The sequence below is a fragment of the Schistocerca gregaria genome, chromosome 7 (genome assembly GCF_023897955.1).
Source record: "Schistocerca gregaria isolate iqSchGreg1 chromosome 7, iqSchGreg1.2, whole genome shotgun sequence".
NCBI classification, from domain to species: domain Eukaryota; kingdom Metazoa; phylum Arthropoda; class Insecta; order Orthoptera; family Acrididae; genus Schistocerca; species Schistocerca gregaria.
In genome coordinates, this window is record NC_064926.1 from 164141144 (window position 1) to 164158760 (window position 17617).

Here is a 17617-nt window from a genome sequence, read left to right on the forward strand (position 1 = left end):
TGATAGCGGAACAAACACTGGTAGCAGTTACTTCTGTAAAATATCTGGGTGTATGCGTGCGGAACTATTTGAAATGGAATGATCATATAAAATTAATTGTTGGTAAGGCGGGTACCAGGTTGAGATTCATTGGGAGAGTCCTTAGAAAATGTAGTCCATCAACAAAGGAGGTGGCTTACAAAGCACTCGTTCGACCTATACTTGAGTATTGCTCATCAGTGTGGGATCCGTACCAGATCGGGTTGACGGAAGAGATAGAGAAGATCCAAAGAAGAGCGGCACGTTTCGTCACAGGGTTATTTGGTAACCGTGATAGTGTTACGGAGATGTTTAACAAACTCAAGTGGCAAACTGTGCAAGAGAGGCGCTCTGCAACGCGGTGTAGCTTGCTCGCCAGGTTTCGAGAGGGTGCGTTTTTGGATGAGGTATCAAATATATTGCTTCCCCCTACTTACACCTCCCGAGGACATCGCGAATGTAAAATTAGAGAGATTAGAGCGCGCATGGAGGATTTCAGACAGTCATTCTTCCCGCGACCCATACGAGACTGGAACAGGAAAGAGAGGTAATGACAGTGGCACGTAAAGTGCCCTCCGCCACACACCGTTGGGTGGCTTGCGGAGTATAAATGTAGATGTAGAAAAGAAGAAGAAACATAAGTCACAAGACAACGAGCCTCTGGTGTCACCAGAGGTCCCATCCCCGGCTTCGCAACCTGATTCTGACCTGTTGTTCATGAATGTCACCCCCCTCCTTGTCAGTGACGGGTGGTCACCCAGCGGCATGACTGGCTTTAGCCTGTTAAACCCACATTTGAATCATTGTTCTCTGGTTATCCAATGGAATTGTAATGGATATTACCATCACCTTCCAGAGTTAAAATCCCTTATTTCGCCTTTCTCTGCAGCTTGTATGGTTCTACAGGAATCTCATTTTACTGATGATCACTCACCGACCCTCTGTGGGTTCGGTGTTTTCTGTTGAAATCGGGTCGGCCCCCTGCAGGCCAGGCCTCTGGTGGCATTTGTATGTTGTTCTGTACAGGCATTGCTAGCACATGGATTCCTCTTCAAACTGTCCGAGTTCAGCGGGACTCTGATTCACGGTTTGCAATCTTTATCTCCCTTCTGACAGGACTCTTACACCTGCTGCCTTAACTGCCCTTCTTCAGCAACTTCCTCCTCCCTTCCTCCTTCTCGGGGATTTTAATGCTCATCATCCCTTGTGGGGCAGTGCGTTTCCATCTAGACGAGGTATTCTCATAGACCAGTCTCTTGCAGACCACAACTTGTGCCTTCTTAATGATGGCTCCCCTACTCATTTTAGTGCCAGTCATGGTACTTTTTGTGCCATTGATCTTTCTCTTTCTTCTCCCTCCCTCCTCCCTTCAATACACTTGTCGCCACACGACAACCTTTGATAGTGACCATTTCCCATTGATTCTCTCGCTCCCTTCCCGCTCCCCAATGGACAGGTTACCTCATCGGTCTTTCCAACGCACTGATTGGCCTTTATACACTGCACAGGTCGTCTTTTCTCTCTCTTTGTTGGGTTGTATTGATGGTGTCCTACGTGACGTGTCTGACACGATTGTTCACGCTGCTAGCCTTGCTGTACTGCGCTCATCTGGCTTATCTGGACCACTCCACCACTGGCAAGTCCCGTGAAGAAGTACGGCCATTGCCATTGCCATCCATGATCGCTGTCGAGCTTTGCAACACCTGAAGAGGCACCCATCCATTGCCAACATTATTACCTTTGAATGCCTTCAAGCTAAAGCCCGTTACTTAATCAAACAGAGCAAACGGATGTGTTGGGAACGCTTTGTTTCTTCCCTCAGTTCTACTGTCCCTATGTCACAGATATGGGCTACACTTCGCTCTCTCCAAGGTTGCCATGGGCAGTCCACCCTCCCAGGCCTTCACCTCCCGGATGGCCTTTGCATGGACCCATTGATTCTCACGGAGCATCTTGCAACCCATTTTGCAACAGCATCAGCCTCCTATCTGGCTGCTTTCCTTCACCAGAAACAGCAGGCCAAAGCTTCCACCTTCTGTTTTGCCCCTTGTCAGTCAGAATCTTAAAATGAACCTTTTACTGAATGGGAACTTCTTTCCACACTTTCTTCTTCTCATGATGTGGCCCCTGGCCCAGAATCTATTCATAACCAACTGTTTCATCATCTCAGTGCTCCACAATGGCAACATCTTCTCTGGGTGTTTAACCGTATTTGGCTCCAGCGTGACTTCTCTTCTCAGTGGAGTGAGAGCATCGTAGTTGCTGTCCTTTAGCCTGGGAGGAACCCACTGTTTGTCAAAAGCTATCAGCCAGTTAGTCTGACAAATGTTGTTTGCTAGTTACTTGAACGGATGGTAGCCTGTCGGCTCAATTGGGTCCTCGAATCTCTGGATCTATTGTTCCCTCACCAGTGTGGCTTCCGATAGGGACAGTCTCTGATCGATCATTTACTGTGCTTGGAATCTGCAGTTTGGCAGGCTTTTTCCTTGTGCCGCCATTTAGTTGCAGTATTTTTTGACCTTCGCAAGGCCTATGACACGGCTTGGCGCCATCACATCAGTGGGGTTCTCGGGGCCCACTTTCGATTTTTTTCTGCCAATTCCTGTTCCACTGGTCGTTCAGGGTTCGGGTTGGTACTGTTTTTAGTTCTCCATGAACCACAATAATGGCATCCCACAGGGATCTGTATTGAGTGTACTTCTTTTTCTCATTGCTATCGATGGACTTGTCCTCCATCGGTCCTTTGGTTACCCCTGCTCTGTATGTGGATGATTCCTGCATTTTGGTTAGTTCCTCTTCAATGGCCTCTGCAGAGCAGCAGCTCCAGGGAGCTATATGGCTTGCCTTTGCATGTACCCTCTCACACAGGTTTCAATTATCTCCTTAAAAATCGCGGGTGATCCACTTCTGTCGTTGTACTCCAATCCATCCCAATCCAGAGTTCTGTCTTGATGCACAGCGATTACCTGTGGTCCCACTGTTTCGTTTTCTGGGTCCTCTTTTTTACAACAAGCTCACTTGGCTGCCTCATATCAGACTTCGGAAGGTAGGATGTTTCTGTAAACTCAATGTCCTTCGCTTCCTTGCCCACACCTCTTGGAGTGCGGACCGCTCCATCCTTCTCCGCCTTTATCGGGCTTTAGTGCTGCCTCGCTTGGACTATGGTTGTTAAGTTTATGGTTCAGCTGCTCCTTCCACACTGCACCTGCTGGATCCAGTCCACCATCGTGTTATCTGTGGCCACCGGTGCCTTCCCTACTAGCCCTGTTGATAGTCTCCTGGTTGAAGCTGCCCCCCCCCCCCCCCCCTCCTTTCTGTTTGGTGGGTCCCAGCTGCTGGTTACTTATGCAATCGCTGTCTGTTCGTCTCGCACTCATCCTTCCTAGTCTATCCTGTTCCCAGACCATGGACGTCACTCATCTGATTCCCACCTTCAAGCGGGTTTACCAGTTGGGCTCCGCCCTGTCTATCTTCGCCGTGATTTTCAGCTTCCTTCTTTGTACTGTCTCCCACACTCCCTCCCCAACACACCCTCCTCCCCCCTTGGTTATTTCCTCGGCCCCAAATTCAGATGGATCTCTGCCAAGGTCCAAAAGATTCCATTCCCCCGATAGTGTTCCATTGTTTCTTCCACCAAATTTTATGGGAGTTTCAGTATGCTGTTGGTTTTTTACACCGATGGCTCTAAATGTGCTGATCGTGTTGGCACGGAAAATCATCTCCGGCCACCTACATGTGGGGTGTTTACTGCAGAATTGATGGCAGTTTCCCAGGCCCTTATCTTTATTAAACAGTCCCAACGTTTTGATACGTAGGGACTCAATGGGTGGCCTTCTGGCTATTCACCGGTGTTTTTCCCGCCATCCCTTTGTCTCGGCCATCCATGACCATCTCGCTGATCTTCACTGTGCTGCTTGTTCCGTTGACTTCCTTTGGGTCCCTGGCCATATGGGTATCCCAGGTTATGAGCTTACTTACCGTTTGGCTGGGGGAGCAGTCATTTACCCCCGTTCTCCGTAACCCCTCCTGCAGCGGATTTACGGCTTCACATCAAATCCCACTTCGCACAATCGTGGGCCAACTCTTGGTACCTCCTTGTCTAATATACTTTGTGCGTTTAAGGTGACACCAGTCCCATGGCGTTATTTTTTCTGCTTCTCCCGCAAGGCCTCATCCACCCTGTGTCGTCTCCACATCGGCCATACCAGGCTGATCCATGGTTTTCTTTTGCATAAAGAGCCCCCCCCCCCATGAACCATGGACCTTGTCGTTGGTGGGGAGGCTTGCATGCCTCAGCGATACGGATGGCCGTACCGTAGGTGCAACCACAATGGAGGGTTATCTGTTGAGAGGCCAGACAAACATGTGGTTCCTGCAGAGGGGCAGCAGCCTTTTCAGTAGTTGCAGGGGCAACAGTCTGGATGATAGACTGATCTGGCCTTGTAACAATTATCAAAACGGCCTTGCTGTGCTGGTACTGCGAACGGCTGAAAGCAAGGGGAAACTACGGCCGTAATTTTTTGCGAGGGCATGCAGCTTTACTGTATGATTAAATGATGATGGCGTCCTCTTGGGTAAAATATTCCGGTGGTAAAACAGTCCCCAATTCGGATTTCTGGGCGGGGACTACTCAAGAGGATGTCGTTATCAGGAGAAAGAAAACTGGTGTTCTACGAATCAGAGAGTGGAATGTCAGATCCCTTAATCGGGCAGGTAGGTTAGAAAATTTAAAAAGGGACATGGATAGGTTAAAGTTAGATATAGTGGGAATTAGTGAAGTTCGGTGGCAGGAGGAACAAGACTTCTGGTCAGGTGAATACAGGGTTATAAATATAAAATCAAATAGGGGTAATGCAGGAGTAGGTTTAATAATGAATAGGAAAATAGAAATGCGGGTAAGCTACTAAAAACAGCATAGTGAACACATTATTGTGGCCAAGATAGACACGAAGCCCACACCTACTACAGTAGTGATAGTTTATATGCCCACTAGCTCTGCAGATGACGAAAAAATTGAAGAAATGTATGATCAAATAAAAGAAATTATTCAGATAGTGAAGGGTGATGAAAATTTAATAGTCATAGGTGACCGGAATTCGGTAGTAGGAAAAGGGAGAGAAGGAAACGTAGTAGGTGAATATGGACTGGGGCAAAGAAATGAAAGAGGAAGCTGCCTGGTAGAATTTTGCACAGAGCATAACTTAATCATAGCTAACACTTGGTTCGAGAATCATAAAAGAAGGCTGTATACATAGAAGAAGCCTGGAGATACTGACAGGTTTCAGATAGATTATATAATGGTAAGACAGAGATTCAGGAACCAGGTTTTAAATTTTAAGACATTTCCAGGGGCAGGTGTGGACTCTGACCACAATCTATTGGTTATGACCTGTAGATTAAAACTGAAGAAACTGCAAAAAGGTGGGAATTTAAGGAGATGGGACCTGGATAAACTAAAAGAACTAGAGGTTGTACAGGGAGAGCATAAGGGAGCAATTGACAGGAATGGGGGAAAGAACTAGAGTAGAAGAAGAATGGGTAGCTTTGAGGGATGAAGTAGTGAAGGCAGCAGAGGATCTAGTAGGTAAAAAGACGAGGGCTAGTAGAAATCCTTTCGTAACAGAAGAAATATTGAATTTAATTGATGAAAGGAGAAAATATAAAAATGCAGTAAATGAAGCAGACAAAAAGGGATACAAACATCTCAAAAATGAGATCGACAGGAAGTGCAAAATGGCTAAGCAGGGATGGCTAGAGGACAAATGTAAGGATGTAGAGGCTTATCTAACTAGGGGTAAGATAGATACTGCCTACAGGAAAATTAGAGAGACCTTTGGAGGTAAGAGAACCACTTGCATGAATATCAAGAGCTCAGATGGAAAAACAGTTCTAAGCAAAGACGGGAAAGAAGAAAGGCGGAAGGAGTATGTAGAGGGTGTCTATACAGGGGCGATGTTCTTGAGGACAATATTATGGAAATGGAAGAGGATGTAGATGAAGATTAAACAGGGGATATCATACTGTGTGAAGAGTTTGAAAGAGTACTGAAAGACCTAAGTCGAAACAAGACCCCGGGAGTAGACAACATTCCATTAGAACTACTGACGGCCTTGGGAAAGCCAGACCTGACAAAACTCTACCATCTCGTGAGCAAGATGTATGAGACAGGCGAAATTACCCTCAGACTTCAAAAATAATAGAATAATTCCAATCCCAAAGAAAGCAGGTGTTGACAGATGTGAAAATTACCGAACTATCAGTTTAATAAGTCACAGCTGCAAAATACTAACGCGAGTTCTTTACAGACGAATGGAACAACTAGTAGAAGCCGACCTTGGGGAAGATCAGTTTGGATTCCGTAGAAATGTTGGAACACGTGAGGCAATACTGACCCTAGGACTTACCTTAGAAGCTAGATTAAGGAAGGGCAAACCTATGTTTCTAGCATTTGTAGACTTAGAGAATGCTTTTAATAACGTTGACTGGAATACTCTCTTTCAAATTCTAAAGGTGGCAGAGGTAAAATACAGGGAGCAAAAGGCTATTTACAATTTGTACAGAAACCAGATGGCAGTTAAAGAGTCGAGGGGCATGAAAGGGAAGCAGCGGTCAGGAAGGGTGTGAGACAGGGTTGTGGCCTCTCCGATGCTATTCAATCTGTATATTGAGCAAGCAGTAAAGGAAACAAAAGAAAAGTTCAGAGTAGGTATTAAAATCCATGGAGAAGAAAAAAAAATGTTGAGGTTTGCCGATGACATTGTAATTCTGTCAGAGACAGCAAAGGACTTGGAAGAGCAGTTGAACGGAATGGATAGTGTCTTGAAAGGAGGATATAAGATGAACATCAACAAAAGCAAAACGAGGATAATGGAATGTAGTCAAATTAAATCGGGTGATGCTGAGGGAATTAGATTAGGAAATGAGACACTTAAAGTAGTAAAGGAGTTTTGCTATTTGGGGAGCAAAATAACTGATGATGGTCAAAGTAGAGAGGATATAAAGTGTAGACTGGCAATGGCAAGGAAAGCGTTTGTGAAGAAGAGAAATTTGTTAACATCGAGTATAGATTTAAGTGACAGGAAGTCATTTCTGGAAGTATTTGCATGGAGTGTAGCCATGTATGGAAGTGAATCATGGACGATAAATAGTTTGGACAAGAAGAGAATAGAAGCTTTCGAAATTGGTGCTACAGAATAATGCTGAAGATTAGATGGTTAGATCACATAACTAATGAGGAAGTATTGAATAGGATTGGGGAGAAGAGATGTTCGTGGTACAACTTGACCAGAAGAAGGGATTGTTTGGTAGGACATGTTCTGAGGCATCAAGGGATCACCAATTTAGTATTGGAGGGCAGTGTGGAGGGTAAAAATCGTAAAGGGAGGCCAAGAGATGACTGCAGTAAGCAGATTCAGAAGGATGTAGGTTGCAGTAGGTACTGGGAGATGAAGCAGCTTGCACAGGATAGAGTAGCATGGAGAGCTGCATCAAACCAGTCTCAGGACTGAAGACAACAACAACAACAACAACAACAACGAGTCACCTTCACTTGGTGGTTGTGCAGCCTTCCAGTCAGTAGCCCGCATTTTGGTGGAATGCCCTCTTCTTTTGGCTCTGTGTACTAAGTACAGACTTCCGCGCACTTTACCTTTAATGTTGGCTGAAGATTCCTGGATGGTTGAACTGGTTCTCTGTTTCCTCCGTGGCAGTGGTTTTTATTTTCAGTTTTAAGGTTTTTAATCTCACTCTGGTGTTGGGGCAAGGTGTTGAGAGTTGGGGTATCTCCCACTGTAAGCTGTGTTTGGGGATTCCCGAATCCCCTCCCTGGCCGAGATGCTCCTTTCTTTCCTTTTACACTGTTTTTATCACATTTTAGAATTAGATAGTCTCCTTTTCCCATACGCACTTCTACATTCTAGCAGTTGAGCGCTTTTAAATAGCAGGTGGTCTTGCCTCTACTGCTTCAAAGGTGGGATATTTCCTGCCTCTAGCATAGCCTTGGGGTTGCTCTCTTGCTGACTTCCCTCATTTATTTTTTTACCACTGACGACACAACTGCACTTTTGTTTTTTAGCCTTTTCCATTTTATCCTTCTGACTTTTCTGAGATGGACCACATTTGAAACAAGGGACTGATGACCTTGCTGTTTGGTCCCCCCCTTTAACCCCAATCAACGAACCAACCAACAGTCTCTGTGGGTAACTTTTTGATCAGCTGAGATAGTCTACACCTTGAAATACAGTCCTGCATCTGTGTCTGAGCAGACATACATTATGTGGCCAAAAGTATCTGCGTAAACCTACGCAGTATGGAATTGACCACTAGATCTCAAGCAAGGCAGACTGCCAATATAAAAGGAGGCGAGGAGTATTATGTTGTCAGAGAAGCAGTAACATCTGAACTATTGTCTCGTGAGAGCTCAGCAACTTTCGCCATGGACTACTTATTGTAGGTCACCTGAATGTCAAATACATCAGGGACATTTCAGCTTATCAGTCTACTACTGGTGATGTGACTGAGAAGTGGAAATATGAAGGAACAATCGCAGTTAAACAAACACCTAGCAGACTCACGTACTGGAGGACAGGGACAGTCAAGTATTATGGAAGATTGTAAAGTCACATGAAATCAGCAGAAGGAATCACTCATGGGATCCAAAGTGCTACCAGCACAGTTGGGGTGTGTCTGGAGTCACAAGAATAGGGTACAATGATTGAACGGCTCCTCATAATCCACACATTCCTGTAGTCAGTGCTAAACAATACTTGAGGTGGTGTACTGAACAGTACATGACTGCAAGTAAGTGATTTGGAGTGATGAATCATGCTATACCCTGTAGCAATTCGACAAAATAGTTTGGCATTGACGAATGCTTGGACGAAGTATTTGCAATCCTATACATTGCAAACAATGAAGTACATAGTAGTAGTAGTAGTAGTAGTAGTAGTAGGATGCACTTTGTCATAAACCACCATCTGTGAGTCATTGGTTTGGGGACAGCAGCATTCTTGAAATTGGCTGACATGCCCAGAGTCACAACCTGAATCCAATGGAACACCTTTGGAATGAGTTAGAATGTTGATTTTGCTCCAGACCCTAGCATTCAGAATGGGCTGCCAATTCTTCAGACATACAGACACCTGTCCACAACAGAGTTGAATGTGTTATAAAGGCAAAGGATGGACACATCCTATATTAATGTCCATTAATAGGTGTCCAAATACTTTTTATCGCATACCACTGCCCTTTTCATGTGACATGGATGCTAAATATTGTCAGGTTAAGCATTCTACCACACCCGCATGATAACACCAATTTGTGGCCATAAGTAGAACAGTTAAATTGGGATGAAACTTGCCATATGAAATTTAATTCCACTGCTGGATGTGATAGGTAGAAATGACCAACCAGGAAGAATAACAGGTCTTTTACCATATAAATAAGAATCCCGTAAGATTCATGTTGTTGCACTGAGAGAAACTAGGTTGTCTTATGATAGGAGGACCAGTGAGTGCAACAGGATAATACTCTTTCAAAAAGGGAAAGACAAAGAGATCATTTCATATGTGGTGTCAGTTTTGCAGTTAAGACAAGCTTGATAAATGAGCTTCCTCTTACAATTATGAACAGATCATGGCAATTCATATACCTCTCTGGAAACAACTAGACTGTAGTCTGTTTGAATAGCAGCAGATGAAAACAGTGCAAAAAAAAATGTGAAAGTGGCATGATTAAGATTTCAACACAACCACATAAAGTAGATGGGAATAATGACATCTATGTTCTGTACATAAAGACCATGAAGCCAGTTTGTCATTCAGAAATAACATTTGAATGATGGCTGTTTGTATCATGTCAGAAAGAGAAATCACAAGTACAGTTTTTCATCTGTGATACTGCTGCTTCTGGAAATGGGCTTCTTTAGAGAAAAACAAGTATCCACATGAACAGTGCGATGGCACCTGAAACACCACAAACTGGTAGCACAGTCATCCTTGATGTAGCAGCAGGAGGAGGATCTCTTACAGTGGTGTATGAGAAGACAACATATGGATGGTGTCTTCAAATGAACTTGTAAGATAAATATAAATTAAAGTAAAAAAGAGTAAATCAGGTGATGCTTGGTGAATTCATTAGGAAATGAGACACTGAAATCAGAAGATACACAGGGTGGACAAAAATATAGAAACACCACAAACACAATCCATTACCATGCCTGTTCCTACCCCAAGATATTAGACATAGTCTACCTTGATGGCATACGGATATTGGCTGGAGCCTTTCGGACCAGACCAGTTAAGTGTATTTGTGCAGAGGCTGATCAACTACTCTGGATTAAGTGTCATCTCATTCTGGCTCAACAGGCCCTGAAAATCTTGGCATTGCCTCAGTCATGATCATTTAGTGCAGTGGTCACACACCTGTTTTGAGCGGCTATTCAGAAATCGGCCCCATGTGACCAAGCCATGTGGGATAAATACTACAGATTGTGTCAAGGATCTACATGGCCAGGGACAGAGCAAACAGCGGCTCTGGCATCTTCAGAGGCTCAGTGATTTTAAGCTTGATGCAGACAAGAAAGGTATAGTGGCAGCATAGTTGCCAGCATGTGCTGAATGTGGAACCCTTCAAGCTTATTGTGCATGAACGGCAAACTGGCCTATCTGCAATCTTTCTCAAAGGATTTAAGGAAACTATTCATGGATAAACTCTGATTCTCGCTTCCAGTTTCATTTGTGAGCTTCGTAATGAACTGCCTATCATTTCGTTAATGGTCATAGTTAATGTGATATTTTAATGTTGGGGAAACTAATGTGCGAAATTCTTAGTCTGTAGTGAAAATATGGGTAGCCATGAACTTACCTTAAGTGTGTGTTAGATTGTATGTAGCTGCGTCTGAAATATTTAATTATTCTTTAAACGTAGCATGATATTATCTGTCTCCAGTCTCGAGAAAATTGAATTCATGTATAGGGCTCTGTCATGAACACACGCGTCGGTGAAATAACCAGAATAAAATATTAATAAATCCCTCAGATCTCATAAACAGTCAGATACCGAAACAAGCTTTTGGCAAATGATACCACACAAAGATTAGATTATTTTGCCATATGAGTGATAAAGTGAAGAAGATGAAAGTTTATGTTAATGCTGAGAATGGGCTTCCTCATAACTATTGTTTGTCTTGCCCTCAGTTGTTAGTTTAATAACACACTGTTTTAGGATTCTGTCACAATTTCAAGTTGCATTAGAATGGTAGTGAGTCGAATATTTGTAAGCTCTGCTGTGTTTAGACAGAGTACAAGAGAAGTTACGTATTACTGAAAACTTGTCATAGTCCTTCATGAATACATGTCTCCTCAGCCACATTACTTTTACCTAGACTTCTATATTCTCAGTCAGAATTAAATGAGCACCAATGACCTATGCCCTTTAGTATCAGCCAGTTTGTGGACCTGGTAGTGTGGAGTTTTTGGCTTGTACAAAAGTTCCGTTATCTCCACCTTACACATGTTTACCTTTATCCAATGGAACATTTCTTTGTACCCAGTGCAAAATGTTCGCTTTCTTCCATGTATTGTTGAAGCTTTGTCCATCATGTCAGAGTGGTATGACACATTGTCCATTACTATTGTCGAATTCGGAGGAATATTATGCAGAACATTATCTTCACACCCTTTGAATGTGTTCTTGTACGACCACTTTTATTGTGAATTTCATGTTCAGATGTACTGCACTGTTTTTATTAATGCGACACAAATACAAAACATTAGTTCAATATATTATTACTGCAGAACACTTCAGCACCAGAAAATATCACTTTACAACAAGAGCTAATGAACATAGGCGCATCTAAAGTGTGGTACGGCATGGTAGAGTTTATCCACAGCATGGCAACAGGTCCACTTTGCCAACTGAACTGCTGGCAGGTTGGTGGGGAAAGCCAGCTCACCATTGGTGTTACCTGGGCAATGGCGTCATGTGTTCCAGTGAGCAAAATGGCAAAAGTCGCAACTAATTTTAAATGCACTGTAGTACTCCATATTAAGTTTTTACAACTGTTTTCTTCTATTTAAATATGTATCACAGTTTCATCAATGTTTGTACAAATAGATCCCAGAAAGAGTGCCTTGACAAATTACAGCGCAGAGTATTATGGCACTATGACAGCACTGGAGCGGATTCACAGGCATCACAGCAAAAGCTTTTCATCTATTGTGATTTACTCAGTGTGCTACAAGTGGTCCACCAAATGTATTCAGTAGACCAGTTGATTCAGTTCATCCATGACTCCTTACAGTGGATTCAACATCATGGCTAGGAGTTAATCTTCGGACATATTGGGGTCCAGGAGGAAAATGATACAGCTGACAAACCAGCCAAAGAAGCTTGGTGGGATGGTGTTGTATGTTGATATGCCATCTCCTTGCATGATATCATCTCATTGTCTGACAGACGAATTGTGTATAAGTGGGGGGAAACTGAATTGTTGGTGGTGGAAAACAAACTGCAGTCACCTTGACGGATCACACAGTCCTGGCTGACTTCATGCCAACCTCACCATGGCAGAAAGTGCTGCTCAGCAAACTGTGCACAGGACTTTGTTCTTTAACTCACAGTTCATTCATCCAGCAAGAGGATCCAGAATTCTGTTAAGTGTGTGGTGTGCCACTTTGGATTCCACATATTTTCACTACATGTCTTATATACTGGCTCAGGGCAGCCCTTGGTCTGGCTTCTGTCTGCCCGCCATCCTTGCCAACACTGATACCAGTGTTACATGGGCTCTTAAATTTTGGAACTGTCGAGCCACATCTCTTAAGTGTGTGTGGGGGGAGGGGGGGGGGGGGAGGGAAGGCATACGTTTATGTATTAATGTACTATTAACTATTCTGCATGTGGGGACAGCCCATGCCATTCAACCCCCATCCCCACCCCACACAAGAATGACATGCTGATCTATCATTAGGGCACTGTTGACCATTATGCTGAATGTCCCACATCAAAAAATCACATCATCCATCATCATCAATAATATCGAGATTAGGTGACTGGCGGCCAGAAGAGATAGGGCTATCCATCCTTGTGCTCACAAAACTGGTCATGAATGATGCCAGCTGTGTAAACAGGCCCTATTGTCTTGGAGCATAGCATCGCCACTGAGTAGCAAACACTGTACTGTGGGATCAGCCTGGGGCATGGAATACCACGATATGCCTGTCCAAATCATCATCAAACCCTCAACATACTTCACTCTTAGATGTACACCAAGAAATTGGTGACTGTGTGAAACAAGACTAATCCAACCAAATGACATTCTTCCTTTGCTCTACAGTCGAGGTTTTATGGCTCAGCACCACATTTTGCCATTACACGTATTTGCATCGCTGATGTGTGGTTTTGGACTTGCAGCTACCTGCTGCCACTGGAGCTCCATTCGTACTTTTTGGCACTAGCAGCCTTTGCGAGTGCTACATTGTTCTGCAGTGAATTTTGCAGCTGTTGCTATCTTTTTCACAAAAATCCTCTTCAATGACCATCCATCATGATTAATGAACATACATCTGACTTAGTAGACATTTTTCCACTTTCCTGTATGCAGTATAAATCTTCGATACAGTGTCTCTTTAAACACCCAACACTTTGGCTACCTTGGATATAAAATCACTTACCATACAAACACCAATAATCTGCCACATTTGAATTCATTTAGCTGTGACCCTTGTATTTTCTACTTGGACAGCAAAATAACTGATAATGGAAGACAGAGGATGATATAAAATGCAAACTAGTGATAGCAGGAGAAGTGTTCTGAATAAGAGATATTTGTTCACACTGATTATAAATTTAAGTGAAACTTCCTGGCAGATTAAAACAGTGTGTAACTACCTAAGGTTGGACAGCTCAGGCAGTAGAGCATTTGGCCAGTTCGGGAAAAGTTCCCAGGTTTGTTTCTCAGTCCAGTGCACAGTTTTAATCTACCAAGAAGTTTCAAATTGACACTCAGCATGCTGCACAGTGAAAATTCATTCTGGTAAATTTAAGTATTAGGAAGGCTATTCTGGCAGAAAACAGTCCTAAGCGAAGAATATAAAGCGGAAAGGTGGAAGGAGTATATAAAGGCTCTACACAAGGGAGAAGCATTTGAGGGCAATATTATGGAAATGGAAGAGGATGTAGAGGAAGATGAGAAGGGAGATTTGGTACTGTGGGAAGAGTTTGACAAAGCACAGAAAGACTTAAGTTAGAACAGGCCCTGGAAGTAGGCAACGTTCCATTAGAGCTACTGATAGCCTTGGGAGAGGCAGCTGTGATACAGCTCTGCCATCTGGTGAGCAAGATGTATGAGATGGGTGAAATATATTATCAACATACCGTAATATACCCCCAGACTTCAAGAAGAATATAATCCTCCCAATTCCAAAGAAAGCAGGTGCTGGCAGGTCTAAAAATTATCAAACTATCACTTTAATAAGTCATGGCTGCAAAACACTGACACGAATTCGTTACAGAAGAATGGAAAAATTGGTAGAAGCCAACATGGGGAAAATCAGTTTGGATTCAAGAGAAAAGGAACATTCAAGGCTATACTGACACCATTAATTTTCATAGAAGATAGGTTAAGGAAAGGCAAACTTACATCTATAGCATTTGTAAACAAAGAAAGCTTTTGACAATATTGACTGGAATACTCTCTTTAAAATTCTAAAGGTGGCAGGGGTTAAATACAGGGAGCGAAAGGCTATTTACAATTTGCACAAAAACTAGATGGCTGTTATGAGAGTCAAGGGGCATGAAAGGGAAGCAGTGGTTGAGAAATGAGTGAGACGGGGTTGTAGCGTATCCCAGATGTTAGTCAATCTGTTTATTGAGCAAGCAGTAAAGGAAACAAAAGAAAAATTTGGAGTAGGAATTAAAGTCATAGGAGAAGAAATAAAAACTTTGAGATTTGCTGATGATATTGCAATTTTATCAGACAGCAAAGGACTTGAAAGATTAGTTGAATGGAATGGACAGTGTCTTGAAAGGAGGATATAAGATGAACATCAACAAAAGCAAAACAAGGATAATGGAATGTAGTCGAATTAAATCAGATGATGCTGAGGGAATTATATTAGAAAATGAGACACTTAAAGTACTAAAGGAGTTTTCCTGTTTGGGAAGGAAAACAACTGATGATGGTCGAAGTAGGACAGATATAAAATGTAGACTGGCAATTAAAAGAAAAGCATTTCTGAAGAAGAGAAATTTGTTAACATAAAGTATAGATTTCAGTATCAGGAAGTCCTTACTGAAAGTATTTATATGGAAGTGAAACATGGACAGTAAACACCTTAGACAAGAAGAGAATAACTTTTGAAATTTGGTGCTACAGAAGAATGTTGCAGATTAGGTAGGTAGATCACATACCTAATGAGTAGGTACTGAACAGATCTGGGGAGAAGAGTAATTTGTGGTACAACCAGACAAAAAGAAGGGATTGGTTGATAGGACACATTTTAAGGCATCAAGGGATCATCAATTTAGTACTGGAGGGAAGCGTGTAGGGTAAAAACAATTGAGGGAGACGAAGAGACGAATGCAGTAAGCAGACTCAGAGGGATGTAGGTTGCAGTCATTATAAGGAGATGAAAAGGCTTGCACAGGATAGAGTAGCATGGAGAGCTGCATCAAACCTGTTGTTGGACTGGACTGAAGACCACAACAACGATGACATTTTTGTAGAGTGTAGACTTGCATGGAAGTGAAATGCAGTGCCACAGAATAAAACAGAAGATTAAATGTTTAGATTGATTAATGGAGAGGTACTGTATTGAACTTCGAAGCAAAAAGCTCTAAAGCACAACTTGACTAAAAGAAAAGATTGATTAATAGAGCACATCCTGAGGTGATTTGGTAATGATCAGAAATGAGATAGGTAAAAGCTGAGAGAGAGAGAGAGAGAGAGAGAGAGAGAGAGAGAGAGAGAGAGAGAGAGAGAGAGGAGGAGGGGGGGGGGGGTGTTAAGTACTCAAAGTGGGTTTAAATGGATGTAATTTGCAGTAATTGCACAGAAATGAAGAAACTTCCAATGTGGCTTCAGCTGGCAGTGACTGAAGTCGTGTGTGTGAGAGTTGCACGTGTATGTGCATGCATTCGTGTCATATATTTTCAACAAAGGCCTCGTTGGCTGAAAGCTTATTTATGAAAGTCTTATTTGCTGTGTCTATCTGTGACTCAGCATCTTCGCTATATGGGAGTTGCAACTTTCCATTTCATAATATTGTTACATTCCATCCTGGATTTTCCATTGTTTAATACTTTTGCAGGGTAGACTAGCATGGAGAGCTATATATGAAACAAGTCTCCAGACTTACCACCACCACCACCACCACAACAACAACAAGGGAAAGTATTGAGGAGGAGGATGAATAAGATAATTTTAATCACTTTTTTTGTTAATTTGATGTTTTTTTGGGGGGGGGGGTGCTTACCACTGCAAGTGTTACAAAAACAGTCTAAATAAGTCATTTTTACGTTAAATCTATTTTCAGTGAACTGGTGTTGCATAATTTATGCTGAACTGATCACTGCGTAGGCGATACTTTGATTTTATGGGTTGGTTGATTTGAAACTATTCTGAAAGGATGAAAGGACAAAAGAATTGTGGTGGAGGGGATAGAGCTTGAAAATTGGCATATGCAATCCTGGATACAAATGAAATTGAAAAGCTCTCTTTCAAGAAAACTGACTTAATAGTACAATTGTTTGCTGTGGAGTCTACACAATTACTATTATTCTAGGCTTCAACTGATACTATTTGGAGCACTGGTGTAAATTGGGTTAAATTAGAGCTGGAAATAAAGTACAGACTACATAAAATCTTCCTTAACAAATTATTTCTATTTTTCATTTTTGTCATAACAAAATTGATAAAAGTATATAATTAAAATTTTGAGAAATGCTTGTATAGATCAATAAGTTTGTGTAGATCAATAAAGTTTAGAATAACTTTTGTGGCAGATGTTGAGAAGTTTAAGATATTACTATGACACTCACAAACTGGTCCTTTCCTATATAAATGTTTCACTGGCTAGTTAGGATGATAGGTTTTTAGTTAACAAAGGAAGAGGTGGAAACATTAAAAGATGCTTTGACTCTGATTATTTGTATGTACTTCAGAATAGTGTTACGTGCTTATGAAGAATGGTAAATGTTCAGTTATTGTGCTGCAAAACAGTCATTTGCTAATTGCATGTTTTATATAATGAACAAAAAATTTCAACTTCTAAAATACATTATGTTTGTTATATTTACAGTATGGCTAGCTTGCTGGCAAAATTTCGAATTGATTACTCGGATGTGAAAGTAATAACAGACATAACAAGAAAACCACAGGAATCAACATATGCTTTCTTCAATGAGCTCATTAGTGGCTTTAAATTGGCTGAGAATAATCATAATACTGGAGATGGTGGTAAGTGATGTGTAAATACTTGGTAGTGGGTTGATGAAGTAAAATAAGGAAAGCCCTGTGTAGGATAAAAGTATAGGCAAAAGATTAACGTGCCTCTACAGCATGTTTCTTTCTGTATAATTTTTGCCAAAGGCTTTTGTG

General features: G+C 42.2%; 1 protein-coding gene across 13 annotated transcripts in view; it reads left to right on the plus strand.

The window, feature by feature from the left end:
* LOC126282231 (bumetanide-sensitive sodium-(potassium)-chloride cotransporter-like) overlaps window positions 1-17617 on the plus strand; it is a 221222-nt gene that overhangs the window by 170921 nt on the left and 32684 nt on the right. For all 13 annotated transcript variants that reach the window (XM_049981807.1, XM_049981797.1, XM_049981800.1 and 10 more), the window contains one exon: window positions 17319-17476. In XM_049981807.1, coding sequence (XP_049837764.1) covers window positions 17319-17476 — 158 coding nt within the window. The remainder of the gene's footprint in view (window positions 1-17318; window positions 17477-17617) is intronic.